Source organism: Perca fluviatilis, chromosome 19 (genome assembly GCF_010015445.1).
Source record: "Perca fluviatilis chromosome 19, GENO_Pfluv_1.0, whole genome shotgun sequence".
In the NCBI taxonomy this organism is placed as follows: domain Eukaryota; kingdom Metazoa; phylum Chordata; class Actinopteri; order Perciformes; family Percidae; genus Perca; species Perca fluviatilis.
In genome coordinates, this window is record NC_053130.1 from 1,235,558 (window position 1) to 1,256,052 (window position 20,495).

Consider the following 20,495-nt stretch of genomic DNA (forward strand, 5'->3'; position numbering starts at 1 on the left):
ACACACACACACACACATACACACACATACACACACACACACATAGACACACACACACACATACACACACATACACACACGTGTTTATTTATGTCCACATGAACCGATGCAGTACAATACATACACAAACTCATGGACACAGAAACACACATACACACACATACACACACACACATACACACACACACAGACACACACAGAGACACACATACACACAGACATACACACACACACACACACAGACACAGACATACACACACAAACACACACATAAGCACACACACATACACACAAATACACAGACACACACACACACACACACACACACACACACACACACACACAGAGACACACATACACACACACACAGACACACACACACACACACAACAAAACAAATGAAAGTGTAAAAGAGAAAGTTAAATTCATGATTTGAATTTGAATAAAAACAATCACGCTGGAAATGTTCATTAAAACTCCTCGCACAGATCCGTGCGATCTGATTGGTTTAAAGTCCTGAAAAACTCCAGACTCTCCTGACAAACTGCGTGACGTTCCCCGCGTGGAAACATCAAACATCCCGCTATGTTTCTGGAGTTAAACGCCCGCCGCAGACAGGAAGTGGTCCAACCCGGCCCGAGGAAAACGCTCGCCTGAGACCCAGCCCAGGTGCCTGATGGGTAATTTGTGGTTCACCAGCGGTGGTTCTTGGAGAAGTAGGCGATCAGCGCCACAGCCACGCCCACGTAGATGCCCGTCCCGATGGTGATGGACAGCACGGCCAGGAAGAGAGCTCGCCGAGAACTGGAGCTCGCCGCGTGGAAGTCTCCCTTAGACGACGCCTTATTGGTCTGAGAGGTGGGGGAGAGAGGGGGGGAGAGAGAGGGGAGAGAGGATGGGGGAGAGGAAAGAGAGGGGGAGAGAGGAGGGGGAGAGAGGAGGGATGGGGGAGAGAGAGGAGAGGAGAGAGAGGATGGGGGAGAGAGAGGAGGGGGGAGAGAGAGGATGGGGAGAGAGGGATGGGGGGAGAGAGAGGATGGGGGGAGAGAGGAGGGGGGAGAGAGAGGAGGAGAGACGTTAGCTGAGGAGCAAAATGTCCTCCAAACCGTATGATGATCAGCCTTTTTCTCATGAAGCATTCATACATTCAGTATAGTTACTGACAGCAGTAGAGAGTAGTATGTAGAGACAGCAGTAGAGAGTAGTATGTAGAGAGACAGCAGTAGAGAGTAGTATGTAGAGAGACAGCAGTAGAGAGTAGTATGTAGAGAGACAGCAGTAGAGAGTAGTATGTAGAGAGACAACAGTAGCAGTAGTATGTAGAGAGATAGCAGTAGAGAGTTAGTATGTAGAGATAGCAGTAAAGTGAGTATGTAGAGAGACAACAGTAGAGAGTGGTATGTAGAGAGACAGCAGTAGAGAGTAGTATGTAGAGAGACAACAGTAGAGTAGTATGTAGAGAGACAACAGTAGAGTGAGTATGTAGAGATAGTGGGTAGTTGGGTAAGTAGAGAGTAGTATGTAGAGACAGCAGTAGAGAGTGGTATGTAGAGACACAGTAAGAGAGTGGTATGTAGAGACTACACTGGTAGAGAGGTAGTATGTAGAGACAGCAGTAGAGAGTAGTATGTAGAGAGACTACAGTAGTAGAGTAGTATGTAGAGAGACTACAGTAGTGAGTATGTAGAGAGACAGCAGTAGAGAGTGAGTATGTAGAGAGACAGCAGTAGAGAGTAGTATGAAGAGAGAGACAACAGTAGAGAGTAGTATGAAGAGAGACAACAGTAGAGGTGGTTGGGGGGTGGGGTGTTGGGGGGTAGAGGTGTGGGGGACGCCAGTAGTGAGTATGTAGATAGACAGCAGTAGAGTGTATGTAGAGAGACAGCAGTAGAGAGTGAGTATGTAGAGACAGCAGTAAGGTAGTTGGGGCCGTAGAGAGTAGTATGAAGAGAGACAGCAGTAGAGGTATGAGGGACAGCACCTCCACCCTCCCTCCTTCCTCTCTCCACCTCCTCCCTCCTCCTCCCTCCTCCTCCTCCTCTCCTCCTCCTCCTCCTCCTCCTTCCTCCTCCTCCTCCTCCTCCTCCTTCCTCCTCCTCCTCCTCCTCCTCCCCCCTCCTCACTCCACCTCCTCCTCCCTCCTTCTCCCATCATCTTTATGTGCTCATGTGCTCATCTTCCTGTCGTGTATTGTGTTCTCTCATCTCTTTCTATCATCTCCATCTATCATCATCATCTCATGGAGTGTCCGGCTAGTGTGTCGCGTGTGTGTGTATATTCTCGGCAGTAGTTCCTGTGGTGGTGTGTGTGTGTGTGAACTAATCTCTTTAACATAACTCTCTCTCTTTCCTCTTCCTGTTCACTGATGGATTTCAGTATGTGGGAAGTGTTGCCTTGGAAACCAGCTACATCTCTTTTGGCGCTGTAGGTGTGCAGTTGCCATAGAAACCGTATCGACCACACAGAAACAGAGGGACGACTAAAAGGCAAACGTCTGGTTATTCCTGCTCGCAGAATCCTTACAATGCAAAACTCCATTCACTTTTTAAAGAGCCCATATTATGAAAAAGTCACTTTTTCTGGTGATTTTGGGTGTTATTTTGTGTCTCTGGTGCTTCCACACACATACACACTTTGAGAAAACCATCCATGGTGTTCTGAGTGAGATGCGGTTTCTGACTAGGCTCGTTCGAGATGAGCCAGATCTGCGCAGAATCGATCGCCGCCCAAATGCATGCTGGGTAGATTTGTGTCCGACTTGATCCCGACTCGCGCTGACGTCATGCACACGTGGGCAACGATGACCTCACGAGACCAAGGCGGCCGCAGTTCTGAGACGCAGGCAGCGCTGTTGCTTTTCACCGACTGCAAGAGCCAGGCGGGCGCAGGCGGACCCAGTGCATGCTGGGAAACGCCGGCCTCTCAGCTGATCTAACAGCTGATTGGTTCAGAATCAACTCAACATGATGACGTTTTATATAAACTTTTTATTGATTTTGAATCGGAGGGATTTTAACTGCCATTTGTCTGATTTGAAGGCTTATTCTGTACAGAACACATGTTGTGAGGCTGATAGTGATGTTTAGAAGTCAGAGAGACTAAATCTGTTCAGATTACAGATCATCTACAGCAGGGGTCACCAACACGGTGCCCGCGAGCACCAGGTAGCCCCCAAGGACCACAAGAGGAGCCCTCAGGCCTGTTCTAAAAATGAAAATTGAATATTGATATTATCTGTTTCCCACCTTGTTAAGTCATTGTTGATAATTATTGTGAGAAATCATTAACATGATCAGTGTCTTCACATAGATGAGTATCATTAATCAATCATTAATTATAACATCATAACATAATCATATATAACTAAAGGCAAACTGAGCAAATTTGTTATTTCAGAAGAGTGTATCAAACTGGTAGCCCTTCGTATGACTCAGTACCCAGGAAGTAGCTCTCAGTTTAGAAAAGGTTGGTGACCCCTGATCTACAGTGTGTTGTTAATTAAAATCAGCAACAGATCGCATGTAGAGCATTCTGACAGCTACTCTGTCATAATAAAATTATCTGGAGACTGTGTAGGAGCTGATATAGGGGTCTGATAACATTTTATTAAATTGGAATCGGACCACAGTGTTTCTGTCACTTCCTGTTCAGCCTGAAGGCTGCTGGAGTCAGCTGGAAAACTGTCCGACTTGAGAGCGGACTTTTGTCACCGCCCACAGCTGCTGCCGCCTGCTCTCGTCTACTTTACAGGCAAGCGCAGTTCATCTCCAACGAGCCTAATGTGTCCTGCCTTCAGTCTCCTGGTGAGCTGGTCAAAATCGGCACGGCTTTCTACATCACTAGCCGAAACGAGCTGGCTAACCGCAACCGTTAGCATGCTAGCGTTAGCATGCTAGCTCGTTCTCAATAGCAAAACACTGCTACAACACACACAACTTCACCATAATCTCCAAAAGAACTACTTCCATGTGCGCCCTGGTTTAGAAGAAGTCTCCCAGCTAATCCTGCCTTGTAACTGACTGAAGTTGGAGAAACAGCCTTTCTGCCAACAGCTTTCTGCACACAAAACACAAGTAGGCCTAGTTTGTGTAAACCCTCTTTTTGGCAACAACGAGCCACGACCAATGAGCCACGAGCCACGAGCCACGAGCCACGAGCCACGAGCCACGAGCCACGAGCCATGAACAACGAGCCACGACCAACGAGCCACGACCAACGAGCCACGAGCCACGAGCCACGACCAACGACCAACGAGCCACGACCAACGACCAACGACCAACGACCAACGACCAACGAGCCACGAGCCACGAGCCACGAGCCACTGAGTATTTTTACAGTGTTGTATTAGTACTTTTTACTGGAGTAAAGTATCTGAATACTTGCTTGGCTGTTTGTATATCCGCTTGATTTCACAAACCCAAAAACAAAGGGCATATATCAGCTGAATCACGGTTCAGAGACAGAGAGAGAGACAGAGAGAGATACATTGTGTTATGTAATTTTTTTGTAATGTAGTATGTTGTATGTTTATGACACTGTAAAGAACATATGTGACACCTACTGTATGTATTTAATATGTTATATGTACTATATGCATTTTCTGTAAACTGCTTTGGCAACAACATGTTTTCTTTGTTCATGCCAATAAAGCAAATTGAATTCAATTCAATTGAATTGATAGAGAGAAAGAGAGAGACAGACAGAGAGAGAGACAGAGAGAGAGACAGAGAGAGACAGACAGAGAGAGACAGACAGACAGACAGAGAGAGAGAGAGAGAGAGAGACAGACAGACAGACAGAGAGAGAGAGAGTGAGAGAGAGAGAAAGACATGCACAGACAGACTATCCATCTTATATAAGTGATCTGCAGTGTGTAGGAGCAGCTTTCTATTAATGCTCCAAAACAGAGAAACAGCAGAATACACACTACACATATCCACACATATATGGCGTCACATTCCTGAGCGAGTAATTGTATGTTTTGAGCACAGAGAACTATATTTTGCAAGCACATTACATTGCATTCTGAACAGAAATTAGCACTCGCAAAAAATTATTTTGTTTGAGTAAACAAAAACCTATTTCGTGCACAATAAATGTATTTTTATGTCTTTCTCTGCTCAGCAGGCAGAAGCTGCTGCGCTATGGTCATGTCTCCCTCGCTCTCAACCTCTCCTCTCTGCACGCTCAACTCTAGACACGCTCGCTCAGATTTTCACAGCGTTACAAGCAAGGGGGGGTAAGCTTCGCTTCAGAACTCGAACCTCCTACGGCGCCATTCTGATGCTACCAAGCCATCACCTCCCGTTAGCATCCCATTGACTCCCATTCATTGTGAAGGACAGATAAAAATTACATCTGAAGCGTTTAAAGACTCTATTTGTCCGTTGTTTATTTCTAAAGAAACACGACAATGTATAAAAGGCTCCATTACCTTGTAGCTCACGTTATGGCTCCGTAGCAGACGCTTTTATAACAATAGGCTAACGATTGGGTCATAACCACGAGACTTACTGTCACACAGTAGAGGAATTACCGTATAGTACAGGAGAAGCTCACAGGCAGTTTGGACTTCCATTATCTGTTTAGGTTTAATGACTAATGTTAACTAGCATGTTAGTGATCAGTAATTAGCCTGTGCCTATGTTATCTCCTTACATATACCTACGCTCTCCGTCTCTGTAAGATTGGGAATGATTGAGATTTCTCTCGGCACAGCTACCAGAAGACTTCACACTTTCAGACAGGTTGCTCACCTCACATTTACGTTGTCTCTGTCAGTTGGAGGCTGCTCAGTAAAGCAAGTGATCACCGGAAAAGTGACTTCTAATAGCCTTCACTGGTCTCCGTCCAGAGGCAGCGGGCTCTGTTGGTCCATTTTATATATGTCAATGGTTACAAGTGTGCCACAAAACCAACCAATCGCAGAATCAAAAGGTCAATTCTGACTGGCTGTTCGTCTCCAATTAGATCGCAAGTAGCAGGAAAGATCTACAGGGAAACAGTCTTTGACACAACACCTGCAGTGATTCTCCAGCAAGGTGTATCTCTGCTGTAGCCAGCGGGTACTTGGAAAGATTGCGGAGCAGCTTAACTAATCAAAATAATAATTTAATTTTGATTGATTTAAAACAATATATCAGCTAAAACAGCTCAACACATATGTTTAAACATATAGCGAAGTAATCAAAGGTAGAAATAAACAGCTAAAAGTGGCCTACTGACTTATCTAACAGTTGATTAGCTAAAAGTAATGGATGACTTTTGAAACATTAACCACACTTCAAGTAAAAGGCCAAGCTAGTAGAATTTCTGACCAAGCCAACCTAAATGTCTACAGTTCAATTGCATGAAAATGTAAGAATATTCACTTTAATAGGATAGTGTGAACACATTGGGAATTGATAGGGCGGGGTATGTGAGTTGATATGACAGGGATGTGGGGTAACCTCAGACTAGAAGGGTTGGAAAGCACTGATCTACAGTATTTTATATTATTGGCCGACTGGTATAATACAGACATGCCTTAATAGTTTTGTTAATCACAGTACCGTTGTTTGAATCACATATCTCCATGTGTGACTAACGTCATCCTTCACAAGCAATCTAACTGTTGTAATTAAATGAATTGTAATTTCCCCACTGGGGACAGTATAAATTGAAAATAAAATTATAAATTAATAAATTAACATTAGCCCAGCATGGATAAAGTCTATGCATCAAACATATTCATCTGAACACACCTAAAATGTCACAATACAGCCACTTAAAAGAAGTTTGTAATACTGTTTACATAGATAATGTGTTTTATTAACCTTAATTCTGTTTGCCAAGGCTATATTTTATCGACTTGCAAAGTAGCTATCCGTTAACTAACGTTAGCTAGCTAGCTAATTTATGTCAAAAAGCAGTAGCTGACTAACGTTACTGCCAAGATATAAAATTTCATTTTAAGACAGTGTAAACACATGACAACACTTGACGAGTCTTATAAGACCTCTCTGGTCTCTAGCAGGGCTGCAGACTAACTGTTTTCACTAAGAGCACAGTGGCCCCCAACTGAAGATTTTAGGGGCGCAACCAGAAAATTTAGGGGCACACACCGTAAATCAACATGCTAACCAAATATTCACATTTCTACTTATTTCCACTGTATTACTAATAAACACTTTGATAACAGAAATTACAATGTGCTGTTTCAAATTTAGTTTCACATTTTAATGTGCACTTTTGAAGATGCCACATAGAAGGTAAACTGACAGCACCATCGCTGTCATGACAGTACAAATATTTAAAAAATACACCAGCTCTAGTCTCCAGTCTACAATTACTAAACTAAAATAAAAAATAAAACCCCTCCCTCTCTCCTCCCAAACCTGTCTCTACAACCTTGAGTTGAATAATTATTAATTTCTTACTCACTGTAACTTCAATTCAATTCAGTTCAATTTTATTTATCAAATCATAACAAGAGTTATCTCGAGACACTTTACAGATAGAGTAGGTCTAGACCACACTCTATAATTTACAAAGTCCCAACAGTTGCAGCAATTAACTTGTAGTCTTTATTCTTTTATTCTTGTATTTGTATATTATTCTTTTTTATTTTCATCATGACCGTTTTTAACTCTTTAAAGTTTCATGTAAAGCACTTTGAATTGCCTTGTTGCTGAAAGCTGCTGTAGAAATCAAGCTGCCTTGCCTTACAATCTCAACCTGTCAGTCAGACCCCAGGGCAGATAAACCACAGTTGTGCCTGCTTGTCAGGAAGTGTAACGTCAACAGCACCGCGCCCGCTTGCGCCTCGCCGTTAATATCGTATCGCTGCAAACGCTGTCTGCGTGAAGTTTTGAACAACTGTAACCACACTAGAAACCACTTTATTGGCATTTCCATGACTCACTGTGACTTCAACAAAACTGCAGAGTAGTTTGCTCCATCCGCACCTTTGTGCGTGTGTGTGTGTGTGTGTGTGTGTGTGTGTGTGTGTGTGTGTGTGTGTGTGTGTGTGTGTGTGTGTGTGTGTGTGTGTGTGTGTGTGTGTGTGTGTGTGTGTGTGTGTGTCTGTGGTGTGTGTGTGTGTGTGTGTGTGTGTGTTGTGTGTGTGTGTGTTTGTGTGATGTGTGTGTGCGTGTGTGTGTGTGTGTGTGTGTGTGTGTGTGTGTGTGTGTTGTGTGTGTGTGTGTGTGTGTGTGTGTGTGTGTGTCCGGGTCCACTCTCTGTGTCATATGCAGAGAGGGGACAGATAACTTTTATGCGTTGAACTCTCAGGTACCGAAATTTACCCCGTTTAATGTGTAGAAAAAAAAGGGGGCAAATTAACTGGTCGCACATGTGCGACTGGATGTAAAATTCACAGTCGCACACTCTCAAATTTTGTTAGCAAAATCCGACCATTTGGTCGCAGTCTGGAGCCCTGTGTAGTGAAATCATATCTTGGCAGTAGTTAGCTAACATTTCTGCTTTTTGAGATAAATTAGCGTTAGCAACGGATAGCTCATAAGCTAATATAGCAACATAATTCAGGTTAATAAAAAACCGTAATGTAACCAAAGTATTAAAACTACTTACATGTGGCTATAGTGTGACAGGCCTACTGCTGTTCAGACCTATAAGTTAGTTACAGTGCTGTGAGGCCTGTTCAGATGACATCGGCTGCTGTGTGTGAGCTCGCTAGATTGCTTGTGAAGGATGGAAGTCAAACAAAGGAGATATGAGTCAAACAAAACAACGGCATTATAGTACACACAAATATTAAGACATTTCTGTGATATGGCTAAGTCAATAATACAAAATACTGACCGAAATGTGTTTTAATCCAGTAACATTAGTCGAACAGCTCCACTGTAGTCAGTATTTGCTGTACCAACAAGTGTTGACTGAAAAAGACTGTTCCTCCTAGATTTTTGTTTCCTGATATTGCGATCTAATTGGAGACGAACAGCCAATCAGAATTTACCTTTTGATTCTGCAATTGGTTGGTTTTGTGGCACACTTGTAACCATTGAAAAAAAAGACATTTATTGTGCACGAAATAGGTTTTTGTTTACTCAAACTAAATTATTTTTTGCGAGTGTAAATTTCTGTTCAGAATGCAATGTAATGTGCTTGCAAAATATAGTTCTCTGTGCTCAAAACAATTACTCGCTCAGGAATGTGACATATATATAACGCCATACACATACATTATATATATATATGTATATATATAATGTATATATATATGTATATATATATATGTTTGTCTATGTGTGTGTGTGTGTGTGTGTGTGTGTGTGTGTGTGTGTGTGTGTGTGTGTGTATCACCTCGTGCGACAGGTAGAAGGCTGCGATGCCGAGCGGCCAGAAGCAGCAGAGCATGGAGAAGACACTGAGGCCCAGGTGATCGCTGGGAGGCATCAACAGGAAGGCATCCTCACTCTCTGATTACAGATGTGATGAAACACACACACACACACACATAAATAGAGACAAACACACACACACATACAGATACACACACATAGAGACAACCACACACACACATACACACACACACACACACACACACACACACACATAAGAGACAAACAAGCACACACAACACAACACACAAATAGAGGGACAACAACAGGATAAACACACACACACACACACCACACACAAACACAGAGAGACAACCACACACACACACACACACATAGGGAACAAACACACACAGACACACACACACATAGGGAGACACACACACACACACACACACACACACAACATATAGAACAAACACACACACACACACACACATAGAACACACACACACATAGGGACAAACACGAAACACACACACAAACCACATAAAGAGACAAACACACACACACACACATATAGACAAACACACAACACACACGGATACACACACATAGGACAAACACACACACACACACAGTACACACACACACACATAGAACAAACACACACACACACATAAGACAAACCACACACACGCCACCACACACACACACACACACACACACATTCACAACGACAGCCACACACATAGAGACAACACACACACACATATAGGACAAACACACACACACACACATGGGGCAATACACACACACAACGCACACACACATAGAACAAACAACAATACGACACACACAATAGGGACAACACACAACACACACAACACACATAGAACAAACACATAACACACCACATACACCACACACACCACAACATAGAACCACACACCACTGCAAACACACACACACACACATGAGGACAAACCACACAGACAAACACACACACAGATACATATAGAACAACACACACACACATAGAACACCACACAACCACAACCACCACACACAATAGGACAAAACCAAACTCCACACACAATATAGGACAACACATACACACATAATAGCCAACACACAACACAACACAATAGAGACAACACACCCACACACTATAGCCACACATAGACAACCACACACACACACATATAGACCCCACACACAATAAACCAACAATAGAACAAACACAACCAACACCCACACACCCACCCCAGCGAGGACCCACACACCACACAATCAACACACCTGCCACACCACACACACACACACTTCTGCCCTAGTACGCCGGCCTAGCCCCCCTTTTCTTTTTTAAACTTAACTGTCTAAGGGTTGTGTTGTTTGTGTGGTAGTTATATCTGTTTTTGTTGTTTATGTCATTTACTTTTAAATTTTTGTTTGGTTTAGGTTTTTTTTGTTTAATAATTGTGATTTTTCAAATATTGCACCAGCTTATTCAATCAGAAGGGGAATATTCTGGAGCCTATTCTGCCTCAGTCCAAGCTTGTCTCCTGCTGTAATCAGATCAGGGGTATATTTATGTTTACGTTTATGGGAAACATCGTATTATACCATGGGGTAGCGCATGCTTGGCGGCGCGCGCCGTACAACAGCAGCAGCAGTGCGGCACAGCCAGCAGTAGCGGTATGCGCGCCGCCTACGGCTTAGGAGCGGGGAAACGTGGCGCGGGCGTAGCGGGGGGGGGTAGTGGCGCGCAGGCGCGACAGTCTGGAGCGTAGGTTTGCGCGCGGCGCGCGTAGCGCAACGTAGCGGTGGTGGGGGGGCGGAGGGTGAGCGGGGGTAGCGGCGTGAGGGCGAGGGGCGCTGCGTGTAGCGGGTAGTGGTAGCGTAGTGGTGCGGTAGGGAGTGTAGCACGGTAGGTAGCGCGGTGCGCGCGGCGGCAGTGCAACTTGCCGCGTGGCGGCGCACGTAGTGGGGGTCGAGGTAGGGGGGGGTGGAGTGAGAGTGGTAGCGGTGGTGGTAGGTGTGGCGCGTGCGGTAGCGCGGGCGCGGGCGGTAGGCGCGGGGTAGGAGAGTGGTGCGCCGTGGCGCGGCCTTCCTGCAGTAGCGCGAGTGGTAGGCGCAGGGTAGGGGGCGGCCGTAGGGCGTGCGTAGCGCGGCGGGGGTAGTGCGCGGTGCGCGCGCGGCGGTGGCGGCGGCGTGGCGGCGGTAGCAGCGTCAGCGCGTGGGTGGTGTACGCGTGGTGCGCGAAGCCTAGGCCGGCGCGCGCAGGAAGCGCGTGCGTGCGGCAGGCAATGCGCGTAGCCTCGCGGCGCGGCGGTGTGGGAAGGGTAGCGGACGAGCAGTAGAGGGTGGGTCGTGGGGAGGTGGTGAGCGGCAGTTGTGTGTGGGGAGTAGTAGGTCGTGTGTGTGTGGGTAGTGTGTAGCCCGACGTGGCAGCAGCAGCAGCAGCAGCAGCAGTAGTAGCAGCAGAAGCAGTAGCAGCAGCAAGCGTACAGCAGCAGTAGCAGCAGTAGCAGCAGCTTAGTAGTAGCACAGTAGTAGTAGCACAGCAGCAGTAGCAGCAGCAGCAGCAGCAGGAAAGCAGCAGTGTGTAGCAGTAGCAGCAACGGCAGCAGCAACAGCAGCAGTAGTAGCAGCAGAAGCAGCAGCAGCTGGCAGCAGCAGTAGCAGTAGTACCAGCAGCAGCAGCAGCAGTAGCAGTAGGCAGTAGCACCGCGGCAGCAGCAGCAGCAGTAGCAGTGAAGTAGCAGCAGAAGCAGTATTAAGCAGCAGCAAGTAGTAGTAGCAGCAGCAGAGCTAACTATGGCAGCAGCAGCAGCAGCAGCAGCAGCAGCAGCAGTAGAGTAGTAGCAGTAGTAGCAGCAGCAGCGCAGTATTGGTAGCAGCAGTAGCAGCAGCAGCAGCAACGGTAGCAGTAGCAGCGCAGTAGTAACGGTAGTAGCAGCAGCGGTAGCAAGCAGCAAGCAGTAGCAGCAACGTACAGCAGCAGCAGCAGCAGCAGCAGCAGTAGCAGCAGATAGTAGCAGCGGTAGTGTAGCAGCAGCAGCCGTAGCAGTACGCGTAGCAGCAGCAGCAGCAGCAGCAGCAGCAGTAGCAGTAGCAGCAACGGTGGTAGTAAGCAGCATTGGTAGTAGCAGCGGAAAGCGCAACAGCAGTATAGCAGCGCAGCAACGCTAAAAATATACGCCCCCGAAGTACCCCATCAGCATGAAATCAGTCGATTCGGCTTCGAAACGACCGGAAGTCATTCGTTTCCTCTGGAGATTAGCAGACCGTTAAGTTATAAGTTGACACTATAAATAAAACTTTAATTGAATTAAAGGGTTTTATTTCCCTCTGATGTCCGTCCTCACCTCGAGCTCCTGGAACTCTCCGTCGTCGTCGATGTCGTACGACAGCGTGGGAATCTTTGCGTCCTCGCCGGAAAAGTCCCGAAACTTCTCGTCAAAGAGCAGCTCCTCCCTGGCGTCGGGGCCGAGCCCCTCGATGAACGTCGTCTCGCAGCAGTCGCCCCCGCCGCCGCCGGCCTCCCCCCACGCCCGCAGCACGCTCTCCGGGTACCGCAGCACGCCGTCAGGGTACCTCAGGATGCCGGGCGCCATCTGGTGGGGGTGGAGAGCGCCGGGGTTCAGGATCTGAGGGGGAGCCCTACTTCCTCCTCTTTAACGTAAGATAAGATAAGATACGTAAGATAAGATACTTAACACAAGATACGTAACATAAGTTACGTAAGATACATAATATACAATACGTAACATAAGTTATGATACGATACGTAACATAAGATATGATACGATACGTAACATAAGATACATAACATAAGATACATAACATAACATAAGATACGTAACATAAGATACGATACATAACATAAGATACGTAACATAACATAAGATACATAACATAAGATACGTAACATAACATAAGATACATAACATAAGATACGATATGTAACATAAGATACGTAACATAAGATACATCAACATAAGACGATCAACATAAGATAATGTAACATAAGATACATAAGATATGTAACTAAGATAAGTAACATAAGATAAGTTACATAACATAAATTCATAATTTTACATAAATAAATAACATAAGATAGTACTACATAAGATACTGATTAACATAAGATTTACATAAGATATGATATTATAAGATAATAAATAGTTAAATAAGTAACATAAGATATACATAAGTAACATAAGATATATGTAACATAAGATCATATGATAAGTAACATAAATATCATAAGATAAATATAACATAAGATACGATGTAACATAAGATCACTACATATAACATAAGATAAACTAACATAAGATATATATCATATACTAATAACTAAAATAATATAAATATCATAAATATATAAATAAATATATATACTAATAATCTAACATAAGATTGTAATAGTATAATACATAAATACATACGATTAACATAAATACATAACATATATTATAATATCATAAGATTCATAAGATATTAACATAAGATACATAACATAAATATAACTAATATTAATAATTAATAAATAAGATATTAACATAAGATACGATCATTAACATAAAACATATAACATAAGATACGATACGTAACATATGATACATAAGATATGTAACTAAAGATAAGTAACATAAGATAAGATACGATACGTAACATAAGATACGATACGTAACATAAGATACGATACGTAACATAAGATACGATACAAATACATCTAGACGTGCACATATCACTCCCGTTCTACACTCTACACTGGCTCCCTGTGCGTTTTTAGAATAGATTTTAAGATTTTATTGTTTGCTTTCAAGGCCTTATACGGTCTGGCCCCGGAGTATTTGTCTGAAATTTTAACTTTGCGGGAGAACAACCGGTCATTGCGTTCTTCAAATCAGCGAGTTTTAGAAGTGCCGAGGTCAAGGTATAAACGGTGGGGGGGGATGATCTGCCCCGAGACTCTGGAACAAGTTACCTCCTGATATTCGCACTATTACAGATGGAGCTCTTTTTAGGTCCAAACTCAAAACGTATCTGTTTAGTCGGGCCTTTAATACGTAGCAGTGGTGTGACCATTTCATTCTTCTGTTTCTTTGTAACCTTTTCTGATTTTACTGTTTTCTGTGTTCATTCTTTCTATTGTATGATGTGTGTTTTTACTCTTAGTTTCTGATGTTAAGCACTTTGGATACCTGTTGGTTGCTGTAAAGTGCTATATAAATAAATATTGATTGATTGATATAACATAAGATACGTAACATAAGATACGATACGTAACATAAGATACGATACGTAACATAAGATAAGATACATAACATAAGATAAGATACATAACATAAGATACGATACGTAACATAAGATACGTAAGATAAGATAAGATACGATATGTAACATAAGATACGATACGTAACATAAGATAAGATACATAACATAAGATAAGATACATAACATAAGATACGATACGTAACATAAGATACGTAACATAAGATACGATACGTAACATAAGATACGATACATAGCATAAGATAAGATACGTAAGATACAATACGATACGTAACATAAGATACGTAAGATAAGATAAGATACGATACGTAACATAAGATACGATACGTAAGTGATACAATACGATAACGTATAACATACGTAACATATACGATACGTAACATGAGATACGTAAGATAAGATACGTAACATAAGATACGTAAGATAAGATATGATACGTAACATTAAATACCTTACGTAACATAAGATGCGATACGTAACATAAGATACGTAAGATAAGATACGATACGTAACATAAGATACGATACGTAAGATACAATACGATACGTAACATAAGATAAGATACGTAAGATACAATACGATACGTAACATAAGATACGTAAGATAAGATACGATACGTAACATAAGATACGATACGTAAGATACAATACGATACGTAAAATAACATACGTAACATATACGATACGTAACATGAGATACGTAAGATAAGATACGTAACATAAGATACGTAAGATAAGATATGATACGTAACATTAAATACCTTACGTAACATAAGATGCGATACGTAACATAAGATACGTAAGATAAGATAAGATACGATACGTAACATAAGATACGATACGTAACATGAGATACGTAAGATAACATACGTAACATGAGATACGTAAGATAACATACGTAACATGAGATACGTAAGATAACATACGTAACATGAGATACGTAAGATAAGATACGTAACATGAGATACGTAAGATAACATACGTAACATGAGATACGTAAGATAACATACGTAACATGAGATACGTAAGATAACATACGTAACATGAGATACGTAAGATAAGATACGATACGTAAAATTAGGTATGTAAGATACGATACGTAGCGTGAGATACGTAAGATAAGATACATAAGATGAGGTACGTAAGTTAAGGTACGATTGACACACCAAACTCCATTCAAATATTTGCTCATTTAAAGGCCACCTGTCCAGGATGCTTTCTCCTCTTCCTCCCCCCCTCGTATCCAGACCCGGATACTGCGGCGTGGAGTAAACCGACAGCCGCTGGGTGTTGATGACGCCATTTTGTCTGCAGGTTTCTCCTCTTTCCCTCGGCGAGTCTCTCCCCGGTTTGGAGGAAGCTTCCGATTCTTCTCCTCCCTCCATCCCTCCCTCCTCAGAGGCGTCTCTCAGAAAGGTCAGAGGTCAGAGGTGAGACATCGCAGCATGAACTCTCCTGAGAAACTGAAACAGAAAAAACATTACAACTTCAGACCTTTCCTCTTCTCAAAAAAGGAAGGAAAGAAGGTATGATATACTCCGAAATTACAGCGGCTGACTACATGACAGTTAAGTTTAGACAACAGTAGGTAAAACAAAAGAAAAGAAAGATACTTAAGATAATATACGTAAATAACGTACGTACTATAATATACGTAACGTAAGATACGTATATTATAGATAATATACGTAATATAATACAATACACGTAAGATACGACACGTAACGTAAGATGACAGGACATGAACACCTGTTTACTGGGTGAAAGTCTTGTGTTTTCTCCTTAACTTCTTCAGGACATGAACACCTGTTTCCTGGGTGAAAGTCTTGTGTTTTCGTCAGGACATGAACACCTGTTTCCTGGGTGAAAGTCTTGTGTTTTCTCCTTAACTTCTCCGGGACATGATCACCTGTTTCCTGGGTGAAAGTCTTGTGTTTTCTTCAGGACATGAACACCTGTTTCCTGGGTGAAAGTCTTGTGTTTTCTCCTTAACTTCTTCAGGACATGAACACCTGTTTCCTGGGTGAAAGTCTTGTGTTTTCTCCTTAACTTCTTCAGGACATGAACACCTGTTTCCTGGGTGAAAGTCTTGTGTGTTCTCCTTAACTTCTCCGGGACATGATCACCTGTTTCCTGGGTGAAAGTCTTGTGTTTTCTCCTTAACTTCTCCGGGACATGATCACCTGTTTCCTGGGTGAAAGTCTTGTGTTTTCTTCAGGACATGAACACCTGTTTCCTGGGTGAAAGTCTTGTGTTTTCTCCTTAACTTCTCCGGGACATGATCACCTGTTTCCTGGGTGAAAGTCTTGTGTTTTCTCCTTAACTTCTTCAGGACATGAACACCTGTTTCCTGGGTGAAAGTCTTGTGTTTTCTCCTTAACTTCTCCAGGACATGATCACCTGTTTCCTGGGTGAAAGTCTTGTGTTTTCTTCAGGACATGAACACCTGTTTCCTGGGTGAAAGTCTTGTGTTTTCTCCTTAACTTCTTCAGGACATGAACACCTGTTTCCTGGGTGAAAGTCTTGTGTTTTCTCCTTAACTTCTCCAGGACATGAACACCTGTTTCCTGGGTGAAAGTCTTGTGTTTTCTCCTTAACTTCTCCAGGACATGAACACCTGTTTCCTGGGTGAAAGTCTTGTGTTTTCTCCTTAACTTCTCCAGGACATGATCACCTGTTTCCTGGGTGAAAGTCTTGTGTTTTCTTCAGGACATGAACACCTGTTTCCTGGGTGAAAGTCTTGTGTTTTCTCCTTAACTTCTTCAGGACATGAACACCTGTTTCCTGGGTGAAAGTCTTGTGTTTTCTCCTTAACTTCTCCAGGACATGAACACCTGTTTCCTGGGTGAAAGTCTTGTGTTTTCACCTTAACGTTTTCGGGACATGAACACCTGTTTCCTGGGTGAAAGTCTTGTGTTTTCTCCTTAACTTCTTCCAGGATACGAACGCCTGTTTCCTGGGTTAAAGTCACAGTCTCGGCCCCCCCATCGCTAGCAGATGGGTCTGACCCAACAAAAATCGCAACATGACAGCAACCTGAGTTTGGAGTTGATTTCTTTGAGAATGCAACTAAGCTAACTGCGCCACCTGTTGCCAAAAGTATCGTCACTGACATGAAGATGGAATATAGTGAAGCTAACTAGCTCAAAGGTCTCATGTTGCCCCAAGCTTGAGCACCCACGGAAAATACTGAGCATCCACGTGTGCCCATTCACATATATAAACTGGATCAGCAGACCTCGTGTCTCTGGTCTGAGACCAGTGAAGGATATCAGAAGTCTCTTTCCCGGTGCTGGCTGAGCGTTACTGAGCAGCCTCCAACTGAGCTTGAAGACGTAGATGTGACGTGAGCAACCTGTCTGAAAGTGTGAAGTCTTCTGGTAGCTGTGCCGAGAGAAATCTCAATCATTCCCAATCTTACAGAGACGGAAGAGTAGGTATATGTAAGGAGAATAACATAGGCACAGGCTAATTACTGATCACTAACATGCTAGTTAACATTAGTCATTAAACCTAAACAGATAATGGAAGTCCAAACTGCCTGTGAGCTTCTCCTGTACTATACGGTAATTCCTCTACTGTGTGACAGTAAGTCTCGTGGTTATGACCCAATCGTTAGCCTATTGTTATAAAAGCGTCTGCTACGGAGCCATAACGTGAGCTACAAGGTAATGGAGCCTTTTATACATTGTCGTGTTTCTTTAGAAATAAACAACGGACAAATAGAGTCTTTAAACGCTTCAGATGTAAAGTTATTCTCTGTCAAAGTGACGTCAGAATGAATGGGAGCCAATGGGATGCTAACGGGAGATGATGGCTTGGTAGCATCAGAATGGCGCCATAGGAGCTACACATTCAGAGGAGAAGCTCACCCCCTTGCGTGTACCAGACTGCCAGTATAGGCCTCATTCATTTAAAATTAAACATTGCAGTTGGTGCTAAGTGGAGTGTGTGAGCACAGATCGCGGTTATGTGTCAGTTCAACTTCTCATCTCATCTCCAATCCTATCTGTATTTGTGAGAAGCGGCGATGTCCTGAGTTGAAAGATAGCCTACTTAACGGCTTTATTATCCAGTTAATAGGCGGGTGTGTTCGTGTCGGCCACTGTCCATTTCCGTGAGCACCCACGGAGGAAAACATAAATCGGTGCCTGTGATAGAGGAAGACTGACAGATCTAATATACATGTTATAATTTATTTACAAGACTGTCAAAGGTTGATGGGCATCTCTCTGCCCTGTCATACGCTGCTCTCCCTCTCCTCTGCCTGCTCCCTGGCCGGTCAGCAATCTCTTGTGGAGCATTAGAACTTCAAAAAACCACAGGTTCCAGTTCATCTTATAATGGATATGTGTGTTGAGTTATTTAAAGGTCCCATGGCATTACAATTTCGCTTTATGAGTTTTTTTAACATTAATATGCGTTCCCCCAGCCTGCCTATGGTCCCCCAGTGGCTAGAAATGGTGATAGGTGTAAACCGAGCCCTGGGTATCCTGCTCTGCCTTTGAGAAAATGAAAGCTCAGATGGACCAATCAGGAATCTATATAAAAGAGACTTCAGATACAGTATTAGGGGACCACTAAGGTCTATATAAAAGATACTTCAGATACAGTATTAGGGGACCACTAAGGTCTATATAAAAGATACTTCAGATACAGTATTAGGGGACCACTAAGGTCTATATAAAAGAGACTTCAGATACAGTATTAGGGGACCACTAAGGTCTATATAAAAGATACTTCAGATACAGTATTAGGGGACCACTAAGGCCTATATAAAAGATACTTCAGATACAGTATTAGGGGACCACTAAGGCCTATATAAAAGATACTTCAGATACAGTATTAGGGGACCACTAAGGTCTATATAAAAGATACTTCAGATACAGTATTAGGGGACCACTAAGGCCTATATAAAAGAGACTTCAGATACAGTATTAGGGGACCACTAAGGTCTATATAAAAGATACTTCAGATACAGTATTAGGGGACCACTAAGGTCTATATAAAAGAGACTTCAGATACAGTATTAGGGGACCACTAAGGTCTATATAAAAGAGACTTCAGATACAGTATTAGGGGACCACTAAGGCCTATATAAAAGATACTTCAGATACAGTATTAGGGGACCACTAAGGTCTATATAAAAGATACTTCAGATACAGTATTAGGGGACCACTAAGGTCTATATAAAAGAGACTTCAGATACAGTATTAGGGGACCACTAAGGTCTATATAAAAGAGACTTCAGATACAGTATTAGGGGACCACTAAGGTCTATATAAAAGAGACTTCAGATACAGTATTAGGGGACCACTAAGGTCTATATAAAAGAGACTTCAGATACAGTATTAGGGGACCACTGAGGTCTATATAAAAGAGACTTCAGATACAGTATTAGGGGACCACTAAGGTCTATATAAAAGAGACTTCAGATACAGTATTAGGGGACCGATAAGGTCTATATAAAAGAGACTTAAGATACAGTATTAGTAAGTGTGTATGTGTAAGATGAGAAGGCAGAGGTTAAGTCATGTATACTAGTGGCTATCTGGACATCTTTGCCAAGCACAGACTAGTACAGAAGGCACCAATACATTGTTGGGGAGGGTCATGCCACTTTTCCCAATTATTTTGGAGGGTCATAGGAAATGTATTGCTGGCGAAGGGGGGGGTCAGGTCTATTTTGATTAAAGATCCCAAAACTCCTCTGGTGGCCCCTTAAATAAAAAACCAACAGTCCCTTATAAAAACTTTCTATATCAGAACTATGACAAAAGAACATTGGAAAAAGCAACAAAAAAGTGACGAAAAAACAACCAGCAAAAACATTGCAAAAGGTGACATTTTAAAGTGACAAAAAATGGAAAAAAAGTGAGAGAAAAAACATTGAAAAGCGATAAAA

General features: G+C 42.9%; 1 protein-coding gene across 1 annotated transcript in view; it reads right to left on the bottom strand.

Annotated features, from left to right (window-relative positions):
• Positions 1 to 305: 305 nt before the first annotated feature.
• Positions 306 to 20,495, bottom strand: part of LOC120548415 (synapse differentiation-inducing gene protein 1-like) — a 21,132-nt gene continuing 942 nt past the window's right edge. The window contains exons 2-7 of the mRNA XM_039784679.1: positions 15,794 to 16,053; positions 12,656 to 12,962; positions 12,501 to 12,559; positions 10,911 to 11,397; positions 9,307 to 9,420; positions 306 to 851 (exon numbers count right to left, since the gene is read on the bottom strand). Coding sequence (XP_039640613.1) covers positions 693 to 851; positions 9,307 to 9,420; positions 10,911 to 11,397; positions 12,501 to 12,559; positions 12,656 to 12,962; positions 15,794 to 15,975 — 1,308 coding nt within the window. The 5' untranslated portion in view covers positions 15,976 to 16,053 and the 3' untranslated portion in view covers positions 306 to 692. The remainder of the gene's footprint in view (positions 852 to 9,306; positions 9,421 to 10,910; positions 11,398 to 12,500; positions 12,560 to 12,655; positions 12,963 to 15,793; positions 16,054 to 20,495) is intronic.